Here is a 24,485-nt window from a genome sequence, read left to right on the forward strand (position 1 = left end):
TTGTCTTCTCTTCTGACATTTTTAAATAAGATACAGGTGAGACACATCTGTCCTCAGTGCATCAACATATCTTACTTATTCACATGAACCCTTTTATGCTGCACATCTCTGCCCTCTTTTCTCCTGAACCTGACCATGATGACAGGCCTTCTCATGATCCAGTCTCTCTTGCGTACCGGAGACTTGTAGTCCAATTCTTCCATGGACCTGAAGAAGTCCAGGCTCTTGGCAGCGCTGAGCTTGCCTTGCTCCACTGTTGTGGTGTTCAGAGAGTCCAGGATTTCCTCCAGCAGGTTCATCTGGCCTGACCGGGAGGAGTCGATGTCGAGCTCTAGAGAGTAGGAATCATCGCTGTCCTCGGTGTATGAGGGAACATCCCCGCTGTCCTCTGAGGAGATCCTGGGAAGAGACAGGCAGAGATGAACACTTGTTCATGTATTGTTTCACAGGATATATACATGGTATGTATATTGTTTATTATTGGTAATATCACTGAGAACAACTCAACAATTATACTTTCATAATCAATTCATTTGAAAATAATTCATGGGTGACATTTCTGTCAACTAACGCGGTTACTAAATGTGTCCACTTGGGGGCAGTATTATCATGAGTTTAAAAAAAAAAAAAGACTGAATGAGCTTAGAAAGGCAAGTTTCTCCTAACTATCAACTTAATAAAGTGGTTCAGTCACCCAGAAAAAGTTCTCAAATCTCAACATACATGCCAACATCACAATGGCATCAGTGACAAAATGGTGTGAGGCAACAGGTCATAAAAACAAGAGGTACAACTCACTTGCTCGCCCTGTCCAGCTCATCATCATCGAGCCCGTAGCCAAGATCTCGGGGGCCCATGCTCATGGGAGACTTGTTGAAGTTATGCTGTTAATGTGAACAACACAGCAAATTAAAGCTTTTATACACAAAGAATAGCATGATAAAACAATAAAAGTGGACCCATGGGGGGGGGTGGGGGGGGGTCTCTCCTGAAACATGTAATCTAGACAGAATATAGAGTTCTGCTGAGGTGCAGCAGATTGGAACTCAATAGAGAGAAGATGCAGGTCTGTGTCTGGTGGGTCCCCATAAGACAGGGGTACCAGCTTGTTTTAATGAGCCTGGAACCTCAGGGCTGAGACTAAATTTGTCAAATTTGGGTCCGGGGATAAAAATCTTTAAGATACCCTGCAGTATTTTATCAAACTCAGCATTATGGTGCAAATTCTCTGCTCTTATGCACAGTGAGGTAAGATATGGGTAACTACATTAATCATCTGCCTTACGACACCAGTGCTCGTGATTGTATTTGTCACTGCAGAGTGTTGAATGATCCATGTGTACTGTAGTTGTCTGACAAAGTGGGTTTAATAAGCCACCTGTGTACCATATTTAATGGGCGGGTTAAAGAAGAGACAGAAGCTTCACAGAGCAGGGCAGGACTCTCCCCATGGGAGCACAAATCTGCCCCAGGCCACTTATTAACATGCCTTCCACTACAACGCATATGTTCCTCTCTCGCTGCATGTGCATGTTCGCTTATGTTAACGCTATCTCTCACTTTCCAATTTACACTCAGTCCCTTCTTACATATCGTTTGACAACTCCTGTATCTATTTTCTCATAATATCTTAAATTGTCCTTCGGTGTCTGTGTGTTTCATGTATACACACACACACACACACACACACACAAGCACTCATGGGGTACAATTACCATGCTAGTACTGTTAACAGTCAATGTGTGTTAGCATTAGGGGGCACTGCAATGTTTTTTCTCCGTTTCTACACTGGCTTATCTCCACCTCTGATTTCTCAGCGTTTTTCCTCTGTAAACTCACGTTAGCCACATTATCAAAGCGGCACACTGAGAAAAAGGTTCTTTACAACCCTAAAAGTGAGCGGAGCATAGGGGGTGCGTTGAAGAAGTAAAAACTGTATTGTTTGCGTGCTTGTGTTGTGGTTGTGGTAGAGGGAAAATCAGAGACACAAAAAGGGAAGCGAGGAACATCCATGATGAAACCAAAAAAAACGGTAAAACAGACCAAAAGAATGAAGGAGGAAGGGAATGAATGAAAAAGGGAAGGAAGGAAATATTGAGAGGTGAGGAAAGATTCCTCAAAGCCCCAAAGAATGATGGGAATGAAGGGGGGGGGGTCAGTATTGGAACCGTGAACCAAGCCGGTCTTGATTAGCCGACGCAGTGCCAGCCAGACAGGCGGAATGTAACGTGTGGCTGGCCTGGCCTCATTTAGGGTCTGTGTTCGGCCATGGAAGACATACACACTCACATATACACACACTCAGTCACATACGCACCCTATTACAAAAAAAACACAAAGAGTTAAAGTGCCATTTTCTCCATAAAAGTCAGCGGAGGAGATGTGTGCAGTAGCCACTTAAGCCTCTCAGCCATCGGGCTAAACACGAACACATGTGGTGGCACTGCTGATTGGCCAGGCCGCTCCCCGTCTATGGTAGCTTGGAGCTATAATGAAAGAGATTTCAGAGGGGTTCAGGCCTGGGATCCCTAAACAGCCTTTAATGGATTCCTGTGTCAGGGCAGTAAATCTGGGGCCAGGCCGACATGCCAGCCAGCCAAAGCAGGCCGGCAGAGCGGAGATGCACCTGTGAGACACTTGAGCGAGGGCGGGGTTGGGACGGAAATGGTTACACACAAACACTGCAAGCACATGTGCTGCATGTTCACGGTGCGTGCAGTTATTTAGGCTGCGCGTTTGTGCAAGAGAGCTGCGTTTAAGGGAGCGGGGCCCCTCTCTGCGTCTAGGTGTTTATTAAAGCAAGGTGAACCCAAACACAACCAGACACAGGTCATGAAGCCTGGCCCTCTGATCTCTGTTACAGCTCTGATGCCGTCTACGAAAAGGAAGTTCCATAGGGAGCAGTAAATGGATGGTACCTCACTTCACGGCTTTATCAATTTGTCATTCCCTCTCTTCACTTTGACCCTTTAGTGCAGCAGTTAAGATTAAACTATTTACAACAACCGAGCCTTTTACGATAGGAGAGCCAAATTTGGCACAGGAGCGGCTTTATCACACCAACATCTTGCATCCATTTCACCGGTAATGTGAGATACAATGTATGCTTTTGTCAGATACTTGAACATCATATTACTGCTTCTCAAAAACTGTCAAAACTGCAAACAGCAGCTAAATTTGAAATCTAAAATTAGATGTGCTGTGTGTCAGTGTAAAAAAAAAAAAACAACAAAAATATAGAGGCTGTTCAAATGTAGACATTCACAATGAGATATTCTCAACCGATGCAAACAAGTCTCGTGTTAAAGCTGTGACAGCTCTGCCACCATCCCATACCTCCCCAGGCCTGACAGGACAGCAGAAAGCATGAAATAGCAGAACAACAGATTATCATACTGCGCATTCATTAGCTTCTCGCTGTAGGCTAATGGGAAGCTGAAAGGTGAAAATGAAAAGTGATTCTCCCTCCATGCCTCCCTGTCTCTCATTTTCTCCCTCCATCACTCTGCTGTCAGTGACAGATGTCACAGTTTCTGTCTGTCTGGCTCTGGCTTCCCTTCCTTTCCACCACGTCGCCACAAGTGAGACTGTACAGATCGCAGGGAGCGAACGAGTCAGGAGGAGATACAGCAGAGGAGCAGGAGTCATGAAAATAATAAAACTGGTCAGTTTGCTTCAGTAAAACTGTAGCTCAATCCAGTATTTTTAAAGAGGGAGTGAATTTTCTTGTGTTCCTTAAATCAAGAGTTAGATTTGAGATCTGAGCTTCTCTTGTACAGTAAAACACACAAAACTCTGAGGGAAACATTTCTTAATTATTTTTATGTTATTTATTTTTATTTTTTTATTTTTTTACTTTGATCTGAGTTTCTGAGTACCTGGCTGACGAAGTAAAAGAATCCTGGTTACCTCCAGTTTAGGATTCAGACATAAAAAGAAACACTCTTCAGTGTAGCTTACGAGCCTTTACAGTGGTGAACAAATGAGATCAGAATTGTAAACATGACTAACTTATCCTCCTCTAACCCTTTATACCCTGGGATTCCTAATGCAATAAGCAAAGGTATGAAATATATCTAAGGGGCCTCAAAAATCGTCTAACGTCTTCAGATTTGATAAAACAAATTACATTTCATTTCTGCGGTTATGAGAGGAAAATAGTCATCACCATCCATTTTATTAGCTGCATTTGGAGAAACAAACTTTCCCCTCCTCTTCCCTTCTTTCCCTGCATGACCAGTTATGCGTAACAGCTATGCCTCTCTGTGACAGGGCCAAACGCTAGCGGACTTTAATAGCCAGTCTTACATTATACATTTCATATGGTATTTCTGAGTGGGCACTGATCTCACAGCTTGGCAGTGTATGTAAAGAGATGCCGGTAAAATGCAAACAAACCTTGGGGAGAGGCAGAGCCTTTGCAGAAGTACGGCCAAGTCTGTGTCTGCCTGTTTAAGAGCTGCTCACTCGAAAGGGGAAAAAAAAAAAAAAAAACAGCGTTTGAGGCGAGATCCACTGCTCGTCTGTCCAACTGGCTGTTGCTGAAAGCCCAGTTCCCTTTCGCTTAAAAAAGGAACCATATAAAAGACGGAAAATGTGCATTATGCTCATTCTGTTAGTCTAAACTGAACTCATCCAGTAAAATCACCAGGTGTCTTTCTGTGAATGGGTGCAGTGCAGTACTCTGTAGGTGCCAGGAGATGGCACTTTGGTTTCAGCGAGGAAGCCAGTTGGGGAGAAACTAGGCGATGTGGAGACTACAAACACATACAAATAACCATGTAAATACACACTCAGCTATGGACAGAACCGCTGTACTTAAAGTTCATTGTGATGCATCCTTCCAATCCATCTCACAATTTTAATATTAATATGTATATTAATCTTACAATGAACATTACTTTGAGCATATTTGAACTGTTTTCCATTTACAATTACATCAAAATAATTCATTATTATGAATTATAACGCACACAAACACTGTATGATCTATAATCTACAGCGCATGAATATGCATGAATGTGCATGAATATTAGCTTTTCAGTTTACCCAGAAAGTGTTGCTTTTGCATATTGTTCATGTTGCATTTTCAATCATGTCCTGAATTGCGCACGCAATGTCTATGTGACACTTTATGAGCAATCAGTGTTATTGTACTAAAAATACATACTAATATAAGCATGTTTGAACTCCGATTCAAATGACAGTCCTTCATCCTGAAATCATAACCACACAAACGTGGCTATGATTTCGTTACAACTTCACAAGTCATGTGTACAGTCTACATATGTATCCACTGGCCATGAACACATGAGCTGTCTCCCACCGATGGAGCCTACACACACACACACATCCATCCATCCATGCATGCGCTTACACACATAAGCACACACTGAGGTGTCCATGTGACTTTGTTCCTGTTTTACATCTATGTTAGTTCCCCGTTTCCCTCCGCCCTGAGCTGTGTGGTGTTTTCCGGGCTGGCATCTCTCCTGCCTCACCAGGTGAAGAGTCCAGAGCCTGGGGCTGAGCCCGGCCACAAGCCTGCTGGCTGTCATTGTCCATAACACTTTCCCAACCTCTGCTCTCCTCTGCTCTCTTAACAGCTGTCATTCTGTCGTCTCCAACCTGAGGCAAACTGCTAAATTCGTGCATGTTTGTGCGCATACAGTACATACGCTCACGCACAGAAGAGCTCAGGTACAGACACACTTTCTATTTTCAGATGCTTTTACCACAATACCACATAATCTACACGCAAACAAAGTTTGTCCAGCTGTCCTTGTCATTGCTTTGACTTCCATTCACTGTGGACAGCCTAACCCTATCCTTACCTCAAGTCACACCTTACCCCCAACCTTAACCAAGACTTCAGAAATTATGTTTACACCCATCAGGACCCGTCGTTGGTCCCTATGAGGACGACTGATATACAAAATCTTAAACAGAACCTTGAGCGGCACTCACACACAAAACCACACAGGAGCTGGAACAACGGTTGTTGTTTGTTGTATCAGACAAGAAGTCAGCAGTCCAAATCAGTCTTGTTTTTGTCAAAGGAAAGGATTACTCCTACATTCTTAATCAACAAGCTCACCAAACACAACAAATCACCCACATTGCCAGATACGGGCAGAAAATATGTACACGAATGACAGCAGCTCTTTCACTTTGGTATATGTGTTGGCTGATCAAATAGAATATGAATTTCAGAACTCTGATTATTTTGCTATGATTAATTAAAGGAGCATCTCCAGGATTATTCATTTAATTTCAAGGACAGACATAGAGGGGTTTGCAAAAATTGGTGAATGCTAAAAATGTATCAGGCTTTTTCTTTCATGCAGGCGGGTGGAATGTCTTTAATCAGATCACATTTTTGGAGTGTCCAATGACAATATGGCTCTGAATTTATACAGCAGGTGATTGAGCCTTTGTTGGTCACTTGGTCAGAGGTATGGACATGCAAAACGACACACGGAGTAGGGTTTGGAGTATTTACACCAATGCAAAGAATACAATGCAAAAAAATGTAATTTGTGTGTCCTTGGAAGGAAAATAAATAAATAATAAATATGAGGCAACAGTTTCCTTTCACTTACGCATAAATTATGGTTTAATAAGCAGAACTGTTGCACTACATTCAATGTACGTTCAGTAGCCACTTTATTAGGTATACCTACAGTTGCTGATGTATGTAATGTATGGCGATATTAGAGAGGTGCTGATTCAACTTGATGTTGAGGTGCAGTGCTGAACAGTAATGTGTCTTACTGAGAAGTGTTTCTTGTAATTTGTCTACCCTCACTGATATAAATGGGGTGCAATAACAATTCAAGAAAAGTGTGATTTTTTCATTTCATTTTAGGACAGTAATTGTTTAGGATGGAAGAATGGTAAGATTTGGGGACTGCATGGACAAAGACAGGACCTTGGTTTGTCCACAGAGGGGTTGTGGGATGTACCTTAAAGAATAAAGAAATAAAGATTAGGAATAGGAGTAGGCCAAGGTGCTGCTGTAGGTGTCTGTGTGTGGGCACAAGAGGTAGGTTTTTTTTTCCCCATTTTATTTAACCTTTATTTAACCAGGTTAGTCCCACTGAGAGCAATTTCTCGTGCAAGGAACACCTGGTCAAGACGGTGGTGGCCAGAACACAGTATCAAGATTTCATAGGAAATTATCTCAAAAAGGGATGGATAGATAGATAGATAGATAGATAGATAGATAGATAGATAGATAGATAGATAGATAGATAGATAGATAGATAGATAGATAGATAGATAGATAGATAGATAGATAGATAGATAGATAGATAGATAGATAGATAGATAGATAGATAGGTAAAATAATAAGTAAAATAATTTGCAGAAGAATTAGTTATTGATTATTCTTTCAGCTTCCATTTTGAGTTTCTCTGTAATGTGCTTCAATATATGTATAAAGAAGCTCATATGTTCATCCTATAATAAGAAAATCAAAACACTGAATCAACAATTTCCAGTACAATTTCCTTATGTCTGTTTTGAAGAGTTTCAGTCTTTCAGAGGTTACTGCACACTGACAGTTCATACATTATAAAGGCTTTCTTGGTTTCTAAATTTTCAGTTGACAGGAAAAAAATTTTTTTTGTCAGATTGCTCTCTCCTCCTGGGTTTTGTGACTTTAATGTGTAGCGGTCTGGGTGATACAACAGTATACCTGTGTTATGAACTATAAGTAATGCTATGAAAGGCACTGTGAAAAGAGAAAAATGGGAAGAGCACTGTGTATGGCTAAAAAGAAAATGATAGACTATATAGAAAGACAAATGTACACAAAACCAGTGCTGTGGGACATGCTATCCTGTGTCCTGTGTGTCCCTCCTCCAGTGGTCTCCAGGGACCCGTTACTGTGGCAATGAACGGGCCTCAATGGCGGGGACGGGGTGTGAGTGTGTGTACGTCCTGAATACGGTGTGTGTGCGCACATAAATTGCACTTTAACTGTTAATCTGTGTGTGTTGGGCTGGCCCGTCTTTGTGTGTGCACTAGCTGGGGAGAGGGCGTCCGAGGAGGCCTTTAGAAAAGCCCTAATTGCCGTTCCTCTCCTCTCCCTGGCCGTCACACCTTCCTCTGCGCTAAGACTTTCCAGCCTCATCACACACACAGGAAACACAACGCTAATTAGAGACAGCACAACCTCTCCTAATCACACTCTTACATGACTGCGACCAAAAATGTCAGTGTGTGAATGCAGGCATGCTTTTTTGTGTTTCTTTAGACAGAATTGGAAGTCCACTTGCAGGTTTTCACTCAGCATTAAGAAGTGGAAAAGCTCCAGCTGAGAGTACAGATGTATATATATATATGAGGTGGGAGATATAACTAGTAACCCTGAGGCTGTATGCATGTGTTTAATACTGTACAGAAGTGTGCAATTTTAATTATATGAAACTACACTTTCTCAACCAAGAAATATATGTGCACATTTTCATTTACACTACACCATGCTGTCTGATAATGTTCTAACATTTTTTTACTTTCTTGATACATTTATTGATGAATGTGTATTTTGTGGGCGTGCATGCGCTTGCACACTGCATGCCAGCTCCGCGCACAACAAAGAAAAGAAAACACGTGCTATCCACTTATGGTGCACAAGCAAATTCTTCAGAGGAAATGCTGACCAGCAGATGAGTTGCTTCTACTGTCCGTGCTGTTCACAGAAAAACACTGAATGTACAACATGAGCGTGTTTGAGAGAAAAAAATGCTTATCATTACATTTGGCACCTTGACAAACTACTGTACTTCCAAGAGCTGTTACAAGAGGGAGAAAGTGAAGGGGGGGGGGGAGACAGACAGAGAGGGATGGAAATTAAAGGAGAGAGAGAGAGAGAGAGAGAGATGTGGGGATGGAGAGAGGAAAAAAAGAAATGAGACCAAAACGTGGACAGAGAAGAGCACAGAAATGGAAGACTACATCCGTGTCGGTCAAGTCAAAACCAAGCTCGGGTCTAATCAGTCAGTGTTCATGTAGTTAACTAATTTACTGATGTGCATCTGTGTGTGTATGTGTGCATGTGTCATACCCGTCTCATCTTCTGCAGTCTCCTTGGAGACAGACTCTTGGTGCTGGTTGGAGACCCCGCACAGACCATCATCCCCTCTTCTTCTTCTTCCTGAAATGACGGGTGTTACTGGTGATATCCTCTATTTTTTTTTACTGGCAACAAATCCCATCAAATGATTAATTGATCGTAATAACAAGTATCACGTATCTAAAGCTTGATATAGGTTATTCATCTGTGCCATAGACCTAGAGTGTTTATCACACGGGCACTGCTATTCACCTGGGTCAGTCCAACATTCACCACCCTGTTTTCCACGGTGTAAAATAGTCCTCAAGAAACGCTACTTGTTCTTGATTAACAGATTTTTTGACAATAACAGGTATATAGAATATCATCAGCCTTGTTCTATTAGAGGTTACAACAATTATATTCAAGGTAACCACGTCTGATAAGTTTAATCTCAGCATGTTTGTGCACTGACGTCCTTGTGCTGACATCTGTGGCTGGCGGCAACATAAATGCACCGCAGATTTTGAGTGATCCAGAGAAACTTGAATTAATTTATTTGTGTATTTGTGAATTTATTTATGAGCGCACATTAAATCTGTTTAACTTCAAAATCAAATAGATTTCAACACCTCCACAGTGTGTGTGCAAATGCATTGCCGAGCTCCTCTTGTTCATTATGAGTGCCCTCTCTCCTCAGTTTCCCACTGACAGATCAAACTGCTATTGCCTTATCAAATCCATCAGGCTTATGAAAACATACACCTCGTTATATTAGCTTTGAGGAAATCACAGGCTCACTGATGAAATATGCAGACAATAAAAGAGAAAGAGGGGCCGGGGCTCGGATGACATGACAGGCCATAGCCAGAGGGGCGTTGGTTAAAAATGTACAGCCCTGAACAAAGCACTAAGCAGGCTTCAACAGTCATTAAAGGCCGCTGCGTCAGAATCACACACTCCATGTAAAGCAGCAATCCTGTCTGTTTCCATGAGGGGGGCGTGTGTCTATCCGTGTGCCTCAGAACAGAATCATGTGTACAAGCGTGTGCACTCTGCTTCTATGAGTGCGTGCATGTGTGTCAAAGAGGTGTGAAGGTCTGTGCTGCTCACCCTTGCTTTAAGCCTGCCCTTAATGTCCCGGATGCCCCTCTTGGCATGACTCTTGGCCTAGGAGGAAAAACAACACGCAGGCACACGCATGCACACATAGATTACTAATCACAACATGTTGCATTAACATTCTGTTCTGGTTTCATGTAACATCAAGAAATGCTTTGATCCCTGTGGCAAAAACAGGGAGACAAAAGGCTGGATAAGAGAGCCTCGCACACTAACAGGAGGCGATAACATGAAAGGGCACCCTGACCACCTATTGCAGAGCCCATAACGACGTGGTGCTGCTCATCAAAAATACACTAGTCATGAACAATGCTCCCATTCCTTCCACTGTCAATTCCAAAACAGACACATTTTAACACAGAGGGATTTATTTTCACAAAACAACCAGCAAAATGACATCTGAGGTCTATTAAAATGTAATTTTCAGGACTTGATATTTCAAGTTATGTACATATTGAAGAGCATTTAGCTACACTTGTGGGACTGCATATTAAGCCAGAGGAACATATTTCCAGAAGAACATACCTTTATCACAGCTGTGTTGAAGAGTGCTCCTCCTCTCTGTAACAGACAATTATTAGGTAAGTCACTCAGACTTTTTGAGGGCATATTCACTCATTCAAACAAATTATTTTCATATTAAATATTCATATACGCACACAGGTAGGGGTGGGAAATCATTTTATCTTCTTTTATTGCAATTACATTGTGATGATATTATGATTTAGAGCAAGTTGAAATATGTTTTTTTTGCATACATTTGTCACATTGTACGTATCCTTCTTATTATCGTGATAATCATTTCAGCCCCAACATCCACAGTAGTCACACAGTACTCATTTTCAAACCTAACCAAAACTCCCTCTGCAGCTTTATTTTAATTGTAATGCAACTTTGCACCAGGCAAGGTATCATATAGCTGAGCCCTGATAAACTGTGTGATTCATAGCTTTCAGGAGGTTTTTATTTAGAAGCAAGCCTAAAAGCAATAGAAGGGACTGGGCATGATTGATTTCTACTTTAAGTTCTGCAGACTGACACTACGGTACCAAATATCTCTCTGTGGCTGTCTCCTTTTCTCTCTCCGACTTGCTGCATCTCTCTTTTGGTGTCTCGCTCTTTTTCTCTGTTTGGTCTTTAGTGTAAGCACAAAGCGTCGGCTAAACGGCTAAACAGAGTAAATGGCAGACAGCGTTTCAGAAGTCAGCAGAGGGAGAGGAGGAGAGGGGCCGAGGTGAAGGCCCTTCTTATAGATCCCTGTCAGTCAGGAAATGTGAACTTTAACAAACCTTTGAAGAGCACTCTAGAGAACTAATTCAGCCTTAGCTGACGGCGTGGGGAGAGAGGGAGGGAGAGATACTCAGTGAGAGAGAAAGACAGAGCGAGAGAGAGAGACAGAGACAGAGCAGGGGGGGGGGGGGCTGTGACAGAGATGAGAAGAGGGAGAGAGAATGAGAGAAGTAGATAAAGAGAGATAGATGGGGGAAGAAAAGGAGAGGAAAGAGACAGGAGATGAAGAAGGGAAAGATCTATGTTCTTGGGTCGGTTCAGCGGAGTAACGCCTGTGTTTGCTGCCAGATCAACATGTCATGTCGGAGGACGTCTTGTCACGTCAAATCACTTCTGTCTCCCTCCCTGTCTGTCTCCACTGTCCTGCTGCACGCGCCGCTTCACACACCAAACCGCACTCGAGCTGGATCTGTACATTCAGGCAGCCCCTTCATTCAGGACTTCAAACACTGAGTCGTGTCAATCACGCTTTCAATTAAATATAACTCGGGAATAAAATGAGTGAAACATAAAAAAGCCACGGATAAAAGCATTTAGGTATGGCAGGACATTCTGTGAATACCTTTACAGTGTGCATCCATTGCTGGTAAGACCTTGAATTACCTGCAGGGATGTACAACAAAAATCCACAGGAAATATGAATTAATCATTTTGCACTCGATAGCATTGTATTAACATTGGAAAGCAAAAGTAGCTGTGTGTATTACACTATGACACACTTTAAATTGTAGAAAAGGAAAAAAAAATTAACCAGAAACTGCAGGTAATATATAAATAAATGTAGCCCACTGTAAGTCTTTGCCTTACTTATTATCAGGTATATGACAAAAGAAGAAAACAAACACTGTCAAATATTAACAGGTGAATGTAAAATTAGTAACTGGGTATAAATGACCTGTGAGGGCAGAATGGAGGACAGTTTTATGGGGGGGTTGTACAGATGGTAGCGCAGCTTTGGGTAAGGATCAGAAGTGATGATAATAATATGAAAGATATATTTAGCTGCATCATCTGAAAGGCATTTCTTTTATCTTGTCATGCAAATATGACTCAAACCTGAAGTTTTACGATCAAAATGATATGATTTGTTTCAAACTTGTGATGTCTTGTGCACAGTCTGCACATGTAATAGTGTTCAATCCTGCCAAAATGTTACCAATTCTTTCATCAATCTAACCTTTGTATGAGTTCTAATACATTTTTTTTTTAACAAATGACACTAAAGATGCAGGTCAAGTATAAAAATGAACTAATTCATCATGAGAAGTCATTTTTCATCACCCTAACACAGTTCATTAGGCAGTAGTATTTAAAATGCCTTATGAACACTACAGTATTCTACACAATTTACCATCTTTTTAATCATCTTTGACCTATAAGACTTTTTGTACATTTAAGAGTTTTAAGAGTTTTCAAAGAGAAACATTTGGGCCTTAGTTCCTCAGTTTCTAACTCTTTTCTTTCTTGTTTTGTTCACTGTCTTTAAATCTTACTAAATAACATCTACTGCCTGTTGCATGAAATATAGCAAATAAATATAATGTGGCTAATTGATAGACAGCACTACTTACTTCCACAGAAGCCCCCCTCTGTGATCTCCTCTTCAAACACATCGGAGAAGCCGCGGCCTGCGTTCAATTTGGCCAGCCGTCCGTCGATGAACTGCAACCATAAATTACAACATGCTTATTAAAGAGGGGTGGGGGGGTAGTGGTGGTGGACAGATACACACACAAACACAGATTCAAACACTCAGGCCACAGAGGGGTGTTATTAATCCTACCTGACAGAAACTACATCTCAAGATTAGGTGGGCTGCAGGTAATAGGGATTTGGTAATGTGGAGCAGGTGAGGGATTAGAGCAGCAGACTACATGCTGCACACTGTCTGAGACATGAGGAAGTTTCATTTCCTCCCTTTGTAACATGGAGCGCATAAAGCTCAGTCACATAAAACACGGACCTAATAGCCAAGACAGCTACACATTTCATGAGCACTGTCACAAACTCGCGTTACGCAAGTGCAAGCAATCACACACATACACCGACATGCACACATCGCAACATTTGTGATCAACACAATAAAAAAATTACAGCATTCTTTAGCTATTAAACATGAGAAATATCTGGTGAGTTTTTACAGGCCATGGCCACATAAAAACAGAGTTGAGAGGGGGAAGGAAAACGAATAAAACAAAATGATGTCACTAATAATTGTACACATATTTCTTATCATTCTGGCCCGTTATAAGAGCTTTGGTGCCACCGAGCAGTTTACAAGTGACTGACTTTTGTACTTGTTGTACTACAGCTCTAAAGTAGTTTTGACAGAGGAAAAAACTTCTACCTGTGTATCTTCTGTTTGTATATTGAAGGGAAAAAAAAAAAATCACACCACGTATCATCTTTTTAAATATTGAACATGAAGAAAATTTCATGTGAATGTAGATCACTCGGTCACACACGGCGTCCTGTTTCCTATTAGTTACATCCAACCACACTGACCCCCAGGTTGCTGTTAGTTTCCTGTCCCATCGCTTATATCAGCAAATCTCATGGAAGTAACACTTTCCTAAATCCTTGGGCTAATCCTTGCAAGTTTCTGGTGCAAAAAAAAAAAAACACACACACAAGCAGCTGCCACATAGTACTTTTTTTTTCCCACTTTCAAGACGTGGGGCCAGAATTTGCTGCAGTCCTGAAAACTTTCTTTTAGTTTGTGTGTCTGCCTTCAATCTTAAACTAAAATCCATCTTTTTAACCTCTTTGGAGTTTATTTGTGTAAAGGTAGGAGGAAAATGAAGCTAACAAACACTAATAGTGGCATTCAAAATAATTAGTGTGTATAAAGCATTTGGATTTAAAGCTAACATTTATTTTGACTGATGATTGCATTAATTAACAATCAACACCTCCTACCTTTCAAGCACTCTTTTGTATTTTTAAGAACAACAACAAATGCTACACCAGTCTTTCTGATACAAATACTTAACAGCAACATATTGTCTGATAATTTCTTAACTCTAGCAATCTCTACTCCCACCTCTGCAAATGTGTCCAAAGTGTAACAATGGTGTAGGTTGTTTTTTGGGTGCGTGTCCCCGGGGACAGCCAGCTAACTAGCGAGCGACACGGCCCCCCGCTCCTCTGGTCAGAAGAGCTCGAAACTGATCATTAGATCATTTTAATGAGAGGTGAGAGTGTAGGTTCCAACCACTGCTCTGCTACTTGGCTAGCCCAATTAGTGCACATAATCAACCCAAATCATCACCTAGCCAAAGCCTCTACTTATCCCCGCTCTCCCCTTCCGTCTCCCCCCCACACACCCTGGCCAGATTACCTGCCTCACTGTGGGCCTTAATTAGACATTACTCAACAATGGCAGACTGTGATCACCACACTCTCACACACATGCAAACCAACACTTAAAAAACACTTCCTCATGAGCAAGCAAATGTGCGCACACAGAAACACAAGAACACAAAGGCTCATTTTCTTTGTTTCGAAAGAAAGAGAGAGCACAAATAAATAGAAGAAAACATCAAGAGGCTTTGTGAATTTTTTAAAAAGCATTCTGATTTTGTTAATATTTGTTAATCCAATAATGTGAAAAATAATTTTACTTCAAATACTTTAGACTTTTGCTTAACAAACTCAATCCAAACTACTCTTTTTGAGTAAATAAAGTCAAGCCAAAACATGCGGAACAAATCCAGGCACACTAAGTTCCACACTTGGTGAATCCTGCTCCATCTCTCTGTGTCTACATGTCATCTTGTTTCCTGCTGATGTTGTACAAAAAAGAAAAAAGAAAGGGGGAGTTATTCCATCTGGCTACCAGCACAATGACTCACTCACAGCCGGTCACAGTGGTCTACATTTATTTAAACTCTCGAATTGTTGAACCAGAAGTTGGGATAAGGACTCTTCGGGGGATCATTTACAGAGATATACATGTTGGAGCCTAAAGGAAATGTCATTTCTGTTTGCAACTGGGGTTGTATTAGTAGAGTTTTAGCTCATAAACTGGATATCTCAGGGATATACCGTAAATCATTCATAGTCACTCATGGGATTCTTGGGGTTTTGAAGTTTCGAAGGTTGGATTTGGGCCTAGAGCTATCCACCATTTTTGCTAATTACTGTAGCATGGAAATCCTAATTTGGCCAAAAGGAATAAGGTCAATGAGATCAAACATATGCACAGCAAAGCATGCTTCTTAATACTTAACGTCTATTAACCAATTAATAACTATCAAAATGAAACAGGGACACACATTAGAAGATGTAAAACAAGGTATTGAGACCCCTTATGCCTTGAAGAAATACTGATACAGTATTTTAAGAAAGAAGTTGGAACTATATGGAATTTAACATTAGCAATAGTGCATCTTAAAGCACTTTAAATTACACTTTTGGGCATAGAGGTGGCAGCTATCCATCATTCTGACTGGTTATGATAAAACGTAGTCTTCCCAGCTTACTGTCACTACTGTGATATACAGTATTGTGGATTCAGCAGAGAGGACGGAGCAACAGATTTGAAATCAAATAATTTGGTTTTGCAAGGACAAATCTTTCCCTCTTTCAATAAACGGCTTGGCTAATGCATTCATGTACACCGAGAATGACGGATGATTATTGATTGATGGGACGCACATTGTCTACAAAGGCTCCTGGCAGTAAATCATCAAAGTACAAGTCCCCCTACAGACTCGATAAAACTGTGTGTAGCTTAGTTATGTCAATAGAGGAAGAGACTTCATTGAATCAGTCTCTCCTAGAACAATACACACACATGACAGTGTGTGTGTGTGTGTGTGTGTGTCTGTGTGTGCACACTCATGAGTATGTGAGTGTGTAGGAGCTGAGGATGGTTGATAGGAAGCAGGTTAATGTCAACAGGCTTTCCCCCGCATTCTTTCGGAAGACTTCTCCCACTTGTTCTGTTCTGGACACAGGATGGACCGAATATTAAAAACACAAGTGTGGTAGAAGGTTTTCGGAGTGTGTGTGTGTGTATATTCATGTTAGGGTTGGCTTAGCGTTTATATTTCATGAGCCACAAAGATAATGAGACTTTTGTTTAGATTTTAGTGATTTAGAGGGTGTTCTTATCCAAAACAACTTATAGTACATAATTTGTTACAATAATACGTTGCAATAGGCGTCCTGAAAGTTATTGATGGCCTTAATATCATGTGACAGCACACAATAGTCTCTCTGTCCACTAGGCCATTCAGCTCCCAAAGTATTAATAATGTTTTGCTAAATTTGCATGAACAACTCCATGCTGTTCCCCCTATAAAACTGGAACTATTTGTGGCTGATCACGAACCAAAAAGAACTGCTTCACAAGAAATGAAAACAAAATCACCTGTAGAAAAGCAATTTCCTGCTGAAGTGGTAACACCTCAAACTCAGGTAACACCTCGACATTATACATGTGTGCTTCAGCATGTGTGTAATGTGTGTTGTGGTGTACCAGTTCCTGTAATATGGTTTGAATTTGGCTCAGGTTTGGTGACAGGTAGGTGACAATGACAAATCCCACACTTTAGCCACTGTGTGCAAGTGAATAAATGATATACAGTATATCACTAAATATACTGTATTGACATCAGTCTGGTCTAATGATTGGTTGCTTGATAAGTGAGTAACCCAACCTCTTTGTTTACATTACCCATGCTTAAAAATGGCAGATACTGTGTGACGCCCTGTGGTTCCCCTCTACTAACAATTCCTTTGGGAATTAAAGTACAAATTGTTTACTTCTGCCGGCGAAAATGTAAAGCAAATAAACAGGCAAAAAAAACTGACAAAATAAAAGTTTTTAAAAGTATGCCACTGTAAAAGGTTACTCCCTGCTCCTGTTGTAATATCAGCAATGCATTTTAATCTATCTTTAATATAAGACAACACATAGCTGCCAAAGTTTATTACTCATTGTATGTGGCCAAATGCTAATAATAATAATAATAAGACAGCAGTCCTACTTACAGGTCGATAAATATTGTGGAATATACTGACAATGAAGACAATATATTGGATTGTAGCTGTATAATAGGACAAAAGGATTAAAATATAATAACAGTTGGTATAACAATAACAAAACAAGCAGCCGAAGCATTGGAAAAAGTCCCAGAGTGCACTATGTATATAAAAATTAATATGTGCATGTGTGTGGCCATTCAAGTAGAGTGGTGTTCGCATGTTTGTGAGCGGATATGGGTCATGGCCGGAGCAGAGCTCGGGCGGACTGCTGGCCTCTCTCACTTTGGTCGAAAGAGGAGTCTAGGAGATAAGCTCACCCCATCCCCCGTGCTGGAGAGGAGGAGGAGGAGATAAGGGCCTGTTTCCCAATGCTACCGCTGAGGCAGGAGCCAGCCGGGAGGATGCTTTGAACTGCTCCTCGCTATCTGCTCTGCCTGGGAAAATTATAGACGGGGCAGAGTGTCCAGAGAAACAAAAGGCTGATTGAGCGCCGCTGTGCTGTAACTCTCGGGGGTAAATCACACTACTATCATGGGTCAGAGAGCACAAAGAAAAATTCAGGGGTTGAGAGGAAATTTTCTTCGGAGCCAGAGGTGTCTCTCCCCTCGGCTAGGTTTAGAATTGCTGAAGGGATTTGGGGGAAAAACATATTAAGTATACATGAGTGATTTTAAGGGAAACTCATGTAAGCACACATGAATTAAGGATACCTGCTCACACACTCAGACACACACACACATATCCTCTACATACACCAAACATAAATACACACATGACCGCAGCAGAGTTAAACAATGCTGCGGAGAAACGTTTTCTGAGACCCAAGTTGAAATTCGGAGCACATTTTTTTGCTTTTACAGGCTTGTGCATACATAAAGACAGAATACAGTCTTGTTATGGTTTACAGGCCTTACTTATCACGGTTTTGTTTGTATACCAGGCAAAATTGAGCAGACAGGGAGACATTAAAATCTGTGCTGAGAGATAACCACAGTAAACAGTTTCTAAGGGTCAATAAACGCCTATAATCCCAGGCCTCTCTTCTCCATTTTTTCTCATTCTGAACAACTGAACTGTCAAGATAATAAATACTAACTTTACCCAGTTGACAGTTTTCTGAGCACGAGGGGAGCTGAGAGAAAACTTTCATCTATAGAAATGAAGACTTTCACCCTTCTAAATAAAAAATCATCTCAAAAAATAAACAGCTCAAAAATAAACTGACATTGATGGGAGACCATCGTCATCTTTTCTTTTGTTTGTCTATAGCTTACAGGATAAAGATGTGCATCTGTCAATGTACCCATGTAAGTGACAGCAGATTTTTTTAATAGATAAATACAACCTCAGAATGAGTAAAAGTTCTGTTTTTATGCAAAAAGTTAAATATCACATCCTGAAGTTGAACATTTTCCTGGGTCAGATCCATTCTACTGCTTACAGTTTGAGTAGCCGGTGATGCTGCTTTAAAGCAACTCTGACACACATTCACACAAATGCAGGCGGCTGTTCGTACCTGCTTGAAGAGCTGCAAGTTGACAGCCATGGACAGGAAGTTCCTCATGGTGCTGGAGCGATGGTTCACAAAGCTCTCCTCACAGAAAGTGATTGGCTCCCCCTGAGGAGTCCACAGAGACAAATATTTAAATAAACAATTAATACTAATTAATTCTGTCTCACTTTTGTTTGAACCAATCTGTTTTTCACCGTATTTACTTAGTTCAGGAATGAAGCACCGGAATGAAGGCAGATGCGTTTGGTGCCTTGAGAGGCAGGGGGTCTAAACTACACAATATTGTAGATAATATAATAATTTTTTCTAATATAAAAAAAAAAAAAGTTTTGTCTAACCAAGGAGTATTTCAACTGATTTCTTCATTATTGAGCTAAGTGAGTCTGAAAACAGAAAATAAGTTTAAAAGAGAGACAGGAAGGAAAGAGGAAGAAGGAGGAAGAGTATTGAAAAAAAATATAAAGCAACCAGAAAACAGTTCCCCTGGCAGAGCGCACACACTCTCCCGCAGACCATAAGACAGTGTCCCAGTAAACTCACCAGTACTCCACATTATCACATTATTACTATTTCTTACATCAGGTCTGTTGGCCTGTGAGCTATAGACACGGAAGATGACAACAGAACCACTGCAGGCCAATCACACGCAGCCCCACAGTCATTTTCAATTCATGTTTTCTCATAATTAACATAATTCTCACATATTTCAATGGTGCTCTAAATTCTTCTGGTGAAAAACAATGTGCTTTGTCTGTTCGAGGCTGTGAGCACAGTGTGGCACATAAAAACAACGTAACAACACCGGAGACTAACCCCATTTTTTTTTCGAAGATGGGCGGATGGTACCAGTGGCCCAAATTACATCACAGGAGTACTGCTCCACTTACATCACTAAAAGTTTTTAAGGCGTATTCTCTCGTAAAAGCCAAGTTGAAAGTAGCTTGCTGTAGTTTAATCAGCTTTGCAGTCTCCATCTGGCTGCTACAGCCTCGGACCATGCTGCAGCAAACAAAACTGAACAGCACGCTGAGACTAACAACTATCCGCTACTGAAAAGAACGTCCAAAGTCAACTTTAAGAGAAAGTCCTTTGGTTCACACAGGCCTGCAGTGAATGCCAACTGCTACTGCTACTGGAATCTTCAACATGACGACTTTAAAAGACTAAAGGACGTGAGCAGCATTCATTTTTATCTATTTTAAGAGGGTCACCAAGATCATTCAGCATATGAAATATGACGACACAAAAACTATTTCTATACTGTTTGAAGCCAATAAAGTTGATGTAGCAAAATAAAGAAAATAAAGTTTATTTAGAGTGACAACATGAGGCTGAGCTGGTGCTGCATGAAAAGAGAAGGCCACATGCGCTCACATCTCCTACAGTATAAATACAGTATTACTCTAACAATTTATTAAAACAGATATGGATTTAGTGCTTCGCTAAAGGGAAGGTATTACAATTTTACAATAAACGCAGAGCAAAACTGAGCTGTACTTGAATTACCATGGCAGCTCTCATTACAGCAGCCTTGGAAGTTAACGTGTTTTGTGTACATGCTGCAGAGCAAATTTGGTGCTGAAGTTAATATACACATACTGTATATATGGCACATATAGTCAGTGCCAAATGGTGTTTGTTTTTTTTTTTATCAAGGACTGAAGACTAGATTTTATCACATCATCAACACACACTGGAATCATCCTCTTTGTGAGCATGAGTTTGTAAGAACCCCTACACAGGCATTTAATGAAGAATTGTTAATGTGGCCGTATAGAAAGACAATCTTTAAAGACAACAACAACAAAAAAAACAATTCAATAATGTATAGAAGAATAAGAACTTGTGGCAGAGCTGGGGAGGGAAGACCTGGTGGGGAGCACAGAACAGAGAAGTGAAAGTGTGCATATGTTAGTATGTATACAGGGGGGTGAGGAGTGTATGTGAGCGAGTGCAATAGTTATACAGTAAAATTTAATGTAAGAATAACATGTAAGCGTGAATGTGTATTTGTCTTTTATCTATGTTTCACGATATGCTTCACGTTTGTCTGACATCAACCTATGAAGCATGTTTACATTATACATGAAGGCATTGTGAAATTCATTATTTAGTGAGAAATTGTAATTTAATTTGCATTAAGAAACACAAAAAAAGAAACTCATCTTGTAGTGGATGTGTTAAAGGGGTTCAGAACCAAAGTTGCAGTACGTGGAAATGCATGAATTTGATATTTTGACAAGTGTGTTATGTACACGTAGTTTTATGACACCAAACCAAACCAAACGGAGAGGCTTAATCATACACTTGTTTTGTTACACATTATAGCAATCTGCTATTCATGAGAATATGGAATGTGTAAGATTTAGTGTCGAAAATAGTCTTTACCACTTCTAAACATGTTATCGCACCTCAACCTCTCCTACTTAGGGTTGTCCCATCTGGTTGGATGATATGAACCTTTCACATGCCTACTTGAGTAGAACTTCTGCTAATTCTGCCCCTACAAAGTACCGAGCACACAGCCATGCATCATACAAAATGGTGATGAAAACTAATTTGAATTTCTATTTCAGATTCTTTTTTTTTTTCCAGACACATGAGTGCGGCTCTGAGTTGGTAAGAAGCACCTGGGGGAGAATCAACATGAACTGAAATTGGTGACCTAAGAAATGCTGTTCTAATCAGCTGATTGCTTTTCAACTCATTATCATTTTCCAGTATTGTTTCATTTACAACTCAGCAAGACTCCCACCAAGCATCCACACCCCTCCTTCTGTCGAGGCATATGGGCCTGTGAACCACAGCGCTCAGCTCAGCTCTGTCTAAGAGGATCTTTTTCCTCAGCTCAAAAAAAAATTACAAGCAGAGTCATATTCCACAAATATCAGAACATAGGGAGCGTCAGTGTCTTCACGAAGGCAGATGTGCAGTTTGTGCATGCTAATGTGTGTGCATCTATGTTAACTCCATGGCTTTTATACAGATCCTGTCTAGAAGAAAACACGGTGTGAGAATGAGTGAACTGAGAAATTACTGCGTGTTGTGCACACACATACACACAAACAAGCCCATACACTGAGTCTCAGTGCTTGTGTCAGAGGGGAGGCAGTTTGTTCGTATACTGTCTGTATACAGAGAAAAGAGAGACAGCATCAATAATGTAGCATCTTGACTCCAGGAGTCCACAAAGTCCAATTAATCTCAAAGCCAAAGGAACAAAGGCTTCGCTATTTGACAAACAGGACATGCTGTAGTTTGCCGTGCTCTGACTCAGACTTGATAAGCAGAAAAGATCCAGAAAAGAAATGTTAGGGGGGCTTAGTAAAGAAGAGTAAAACACCAAAGGTGGCTAAAAGGGATCTTCAAAGGGAATGTCCTGACTCTTTTCAGTTACTCTGACATTTCACTACCTCAGACAGGCCCACCGTAGCTCTGCGCTCGAACAGAAAACTCACCTTTCACTTTCAGTCAAAACTGCCCTAGTCTAACCAGACTTTGGTGATATTTGATTCACCTCATCCAAACTGAGATCATTACTGTGTGCTACACATTCTGACGACCAAATACATTATATTCTGGTCTGTGAATATTTCTGCTTGTGAATGAAAGTAAATCTGTTGCTTTTATACCTTCACAGACAGAAAGAGTATGTTTTTTGTCATTTGGGTGAACCAACCCTGAACCGACACTGGATGTGTGTGTGAAATTCTGGGTTTAACAGTAAACAAGCATATATCCAGTCATAAATTAATTAAGAAAATGAGACTCTAATATGACACAGCAATGGTATTATTACAAAATGACTAGGAGTGATGAATGGCACTGGATCCTTACGGGTTTATATCTGAGCGCATCTCGGTAGGATCCAAACAGAGCAGCCTGAGCTCTGAGGAAAGCCCTCGCCACACCACTTCCTGTTGCCGTTGACTGCTTCTTCAGCTTGCTCTTCAGAGAGGACACCTGATGGAAAACATAAAGAGAGAGGGAGAGGGAGAGGGAGAGGGAGAGGGAGAGGGAGAGGGAGAGGGAGAGGGAGAGGGAGAGGGAGAGGGGTGTGAGGGGAGAAAAGGAGAGATGGAGGGGTAAAAGTTAAATTATCACCTCTGAAATTGGTGGAGGAAACAGCTAGCCCATTCTGGGTGTGAAGTATCACATTTGCAGGTCATCTCAAAAATGGAAAGAAAAGAAAGGGAAAAGCTTCAGCCTTTCCTCCAAGCTTATCTGTTGTGCTGCTGAGAGCACCTGCTGCTTTGCTAATTGAGCAGAGCACGGGGGGCGGCAAGAGGGAGGGTACAGCAGAGAGGAAATGGAAACTCACATCCTTGCTCTTCCTCTCTCACCCTCTCTCTCCATGCTGCCACCCCTGTTCTCCTCCCTATCACCTTCTTGCTTTTTCACTTCTCCCTTCTATTTCTTACCCTCCACCTCTTTCTTTCCAGTCCTGCCTGTTTTCCTGTCCCCTGTTGGCTCTCCCGAACTCCCTCTAGAAAGGGACTCTTGACATAAAATGTCTTTAATTATTTTCCCCTCTCCTGGCTCTGTCTCCAGGACTCCAGGCGAGAGTGGAGGAGCAGCAGGCCTGAGCTTGTTTTAGGATGACAAAAGATTCACCCTGGCCACCAGGCCCTAGGGAGTCTGGGAAGGAAGTTGTCAAGAGGCTCTCCTCACCTGCTCAGCAGTAGTCTGACTGTGCTGTGGCAGAGCGAGGAGGAGGCAGAGATAGCGAGGGACTGCTGCTCTCTGTGTGGGCTGTGCCAGCTTAGCACAAAAGCACAACGTTTGATTGGGTTGCACAGGAGATCTAGATTACTCTAATGCAGTTTGGTGTGGGCTGGTAGCTGTAGTATGGGCTTGAATCACAATTTTAAAGAAAAACTTGTAGGTTTAACCTCCAACCTCAATTAGTGAAAAACAGATTGATTGTAATTCCTCGCTGAATAAACATTGTTTTGTCTTCTACACTTTGTCATATACCAACGTGTAGTAAGATAAAAATGCTAAAATCAGTGCTTAATGTCTCTATATAGATATGTGCCTTGCTCATGGGTACTACAACAGTGCAGATTACACCAAAGTTCTTCAGGGAAGGACCTTACTTCACCACCCAAAATATGGAGAAAAGTGACTGCACAGGCAGAACAGATAAAATGTATGTGAAACAACAAGGAGCAGAGTGATCTCCCTATTGGATTTAACACTGCATTGCATATTCCACCTGTCCATTCAATTATCACCTATCACAGAGTGACATTTAATGGTGTGTGACCCGGTGGTTTGGTGTCCAGTGTAGGTGTCAGATAGTTGTGTGTTAATAGCCTGGCTTTTGTCAAGTGACATAGAACATCTAAAATGAATTATATATATACAGTATCAATATTATTAGTTTTAATTGGTAGCGGTTGTATTTGTGAGCACAAAGAGAAGAAAGAAGAGATAAAAGAAGGAGAAAATGTGAGTGTATCATTAGATGACCCTACTTCGTCTGTAATGTGATACAATTTCGAT

At 41.1% G+C, this 24,485-nt stretch overlaps 1 protein-coding gene across 2 annotated transcripts in view; it reads right to left on the reverse strand.

The window, feature by feature from the left end:
* The window catches only part of dennd1b (DENN/MADD domain containing 1B), a 103,072-nt gene that overhangs the window by 5,430 nt on the left and 73,157 nt on the right, over nucleotides 1-24,485 (reverse strand). For both annotated transcript variants that reach the window (XM_070832125.1, XM_070832124.1), the window contains 9 exons: nucleotides 22,815-22,940; nucleotides 18,981-19,082; nucleotides 13,042-13,132; nucleotides 12,033-12,073; nucleotides 10,706-10,741; nucleotides 10,172-10,228; nucleotides 9,071-9,160; nucleotides 799-884; nucleotides 177-399 (listed from right to left, as the gene is read on the reverse strand). In XM_070832125.1, coding sequence (XP_070688226.1) covers nucleotides 177-399; nucleotides 799-884; nucleotides 9,071-9,160; nucleotides 10,172-10,228; nucleotides 10,706-10,741; nucleotides 12,033-12,073; nucleotides 13,042-13,132; nucleotides 18,981-19,082; nucleotides 22,815-22,940 — 852 coding nt within the window. The remainder of the gene's footprint in view (nucleotides 1-176; nucleotides 400-798; nucleotides 885-9,070; nucleotides 9,161-10,171; nucleotides 10,229-10,705; nucleotides 10,742-12,032; nucleotides 12,074-13,041; nucleotides 13,133-18,980; nucleotides 19,083-22,814; nucleotides 22,941-24,485) is intronic.

The sequence above is a fragment of the Pempheris klunzingeri genome, chromosome 6 (assembly GCF_042242105.1).
Source record: "Pempheris klunzingeri isolate RE-2024b chromosome 6, fPemKlu1.hap1, whole genome shotgun sequence".
Classification (NCBI taxonomy): domain Eukaryota; kingdom Metazoa; phylum Chordata; class Actinopteri; order Acropomatiformes; family Pempheridae; genus Pempheris; species Pempheris klunzingeri.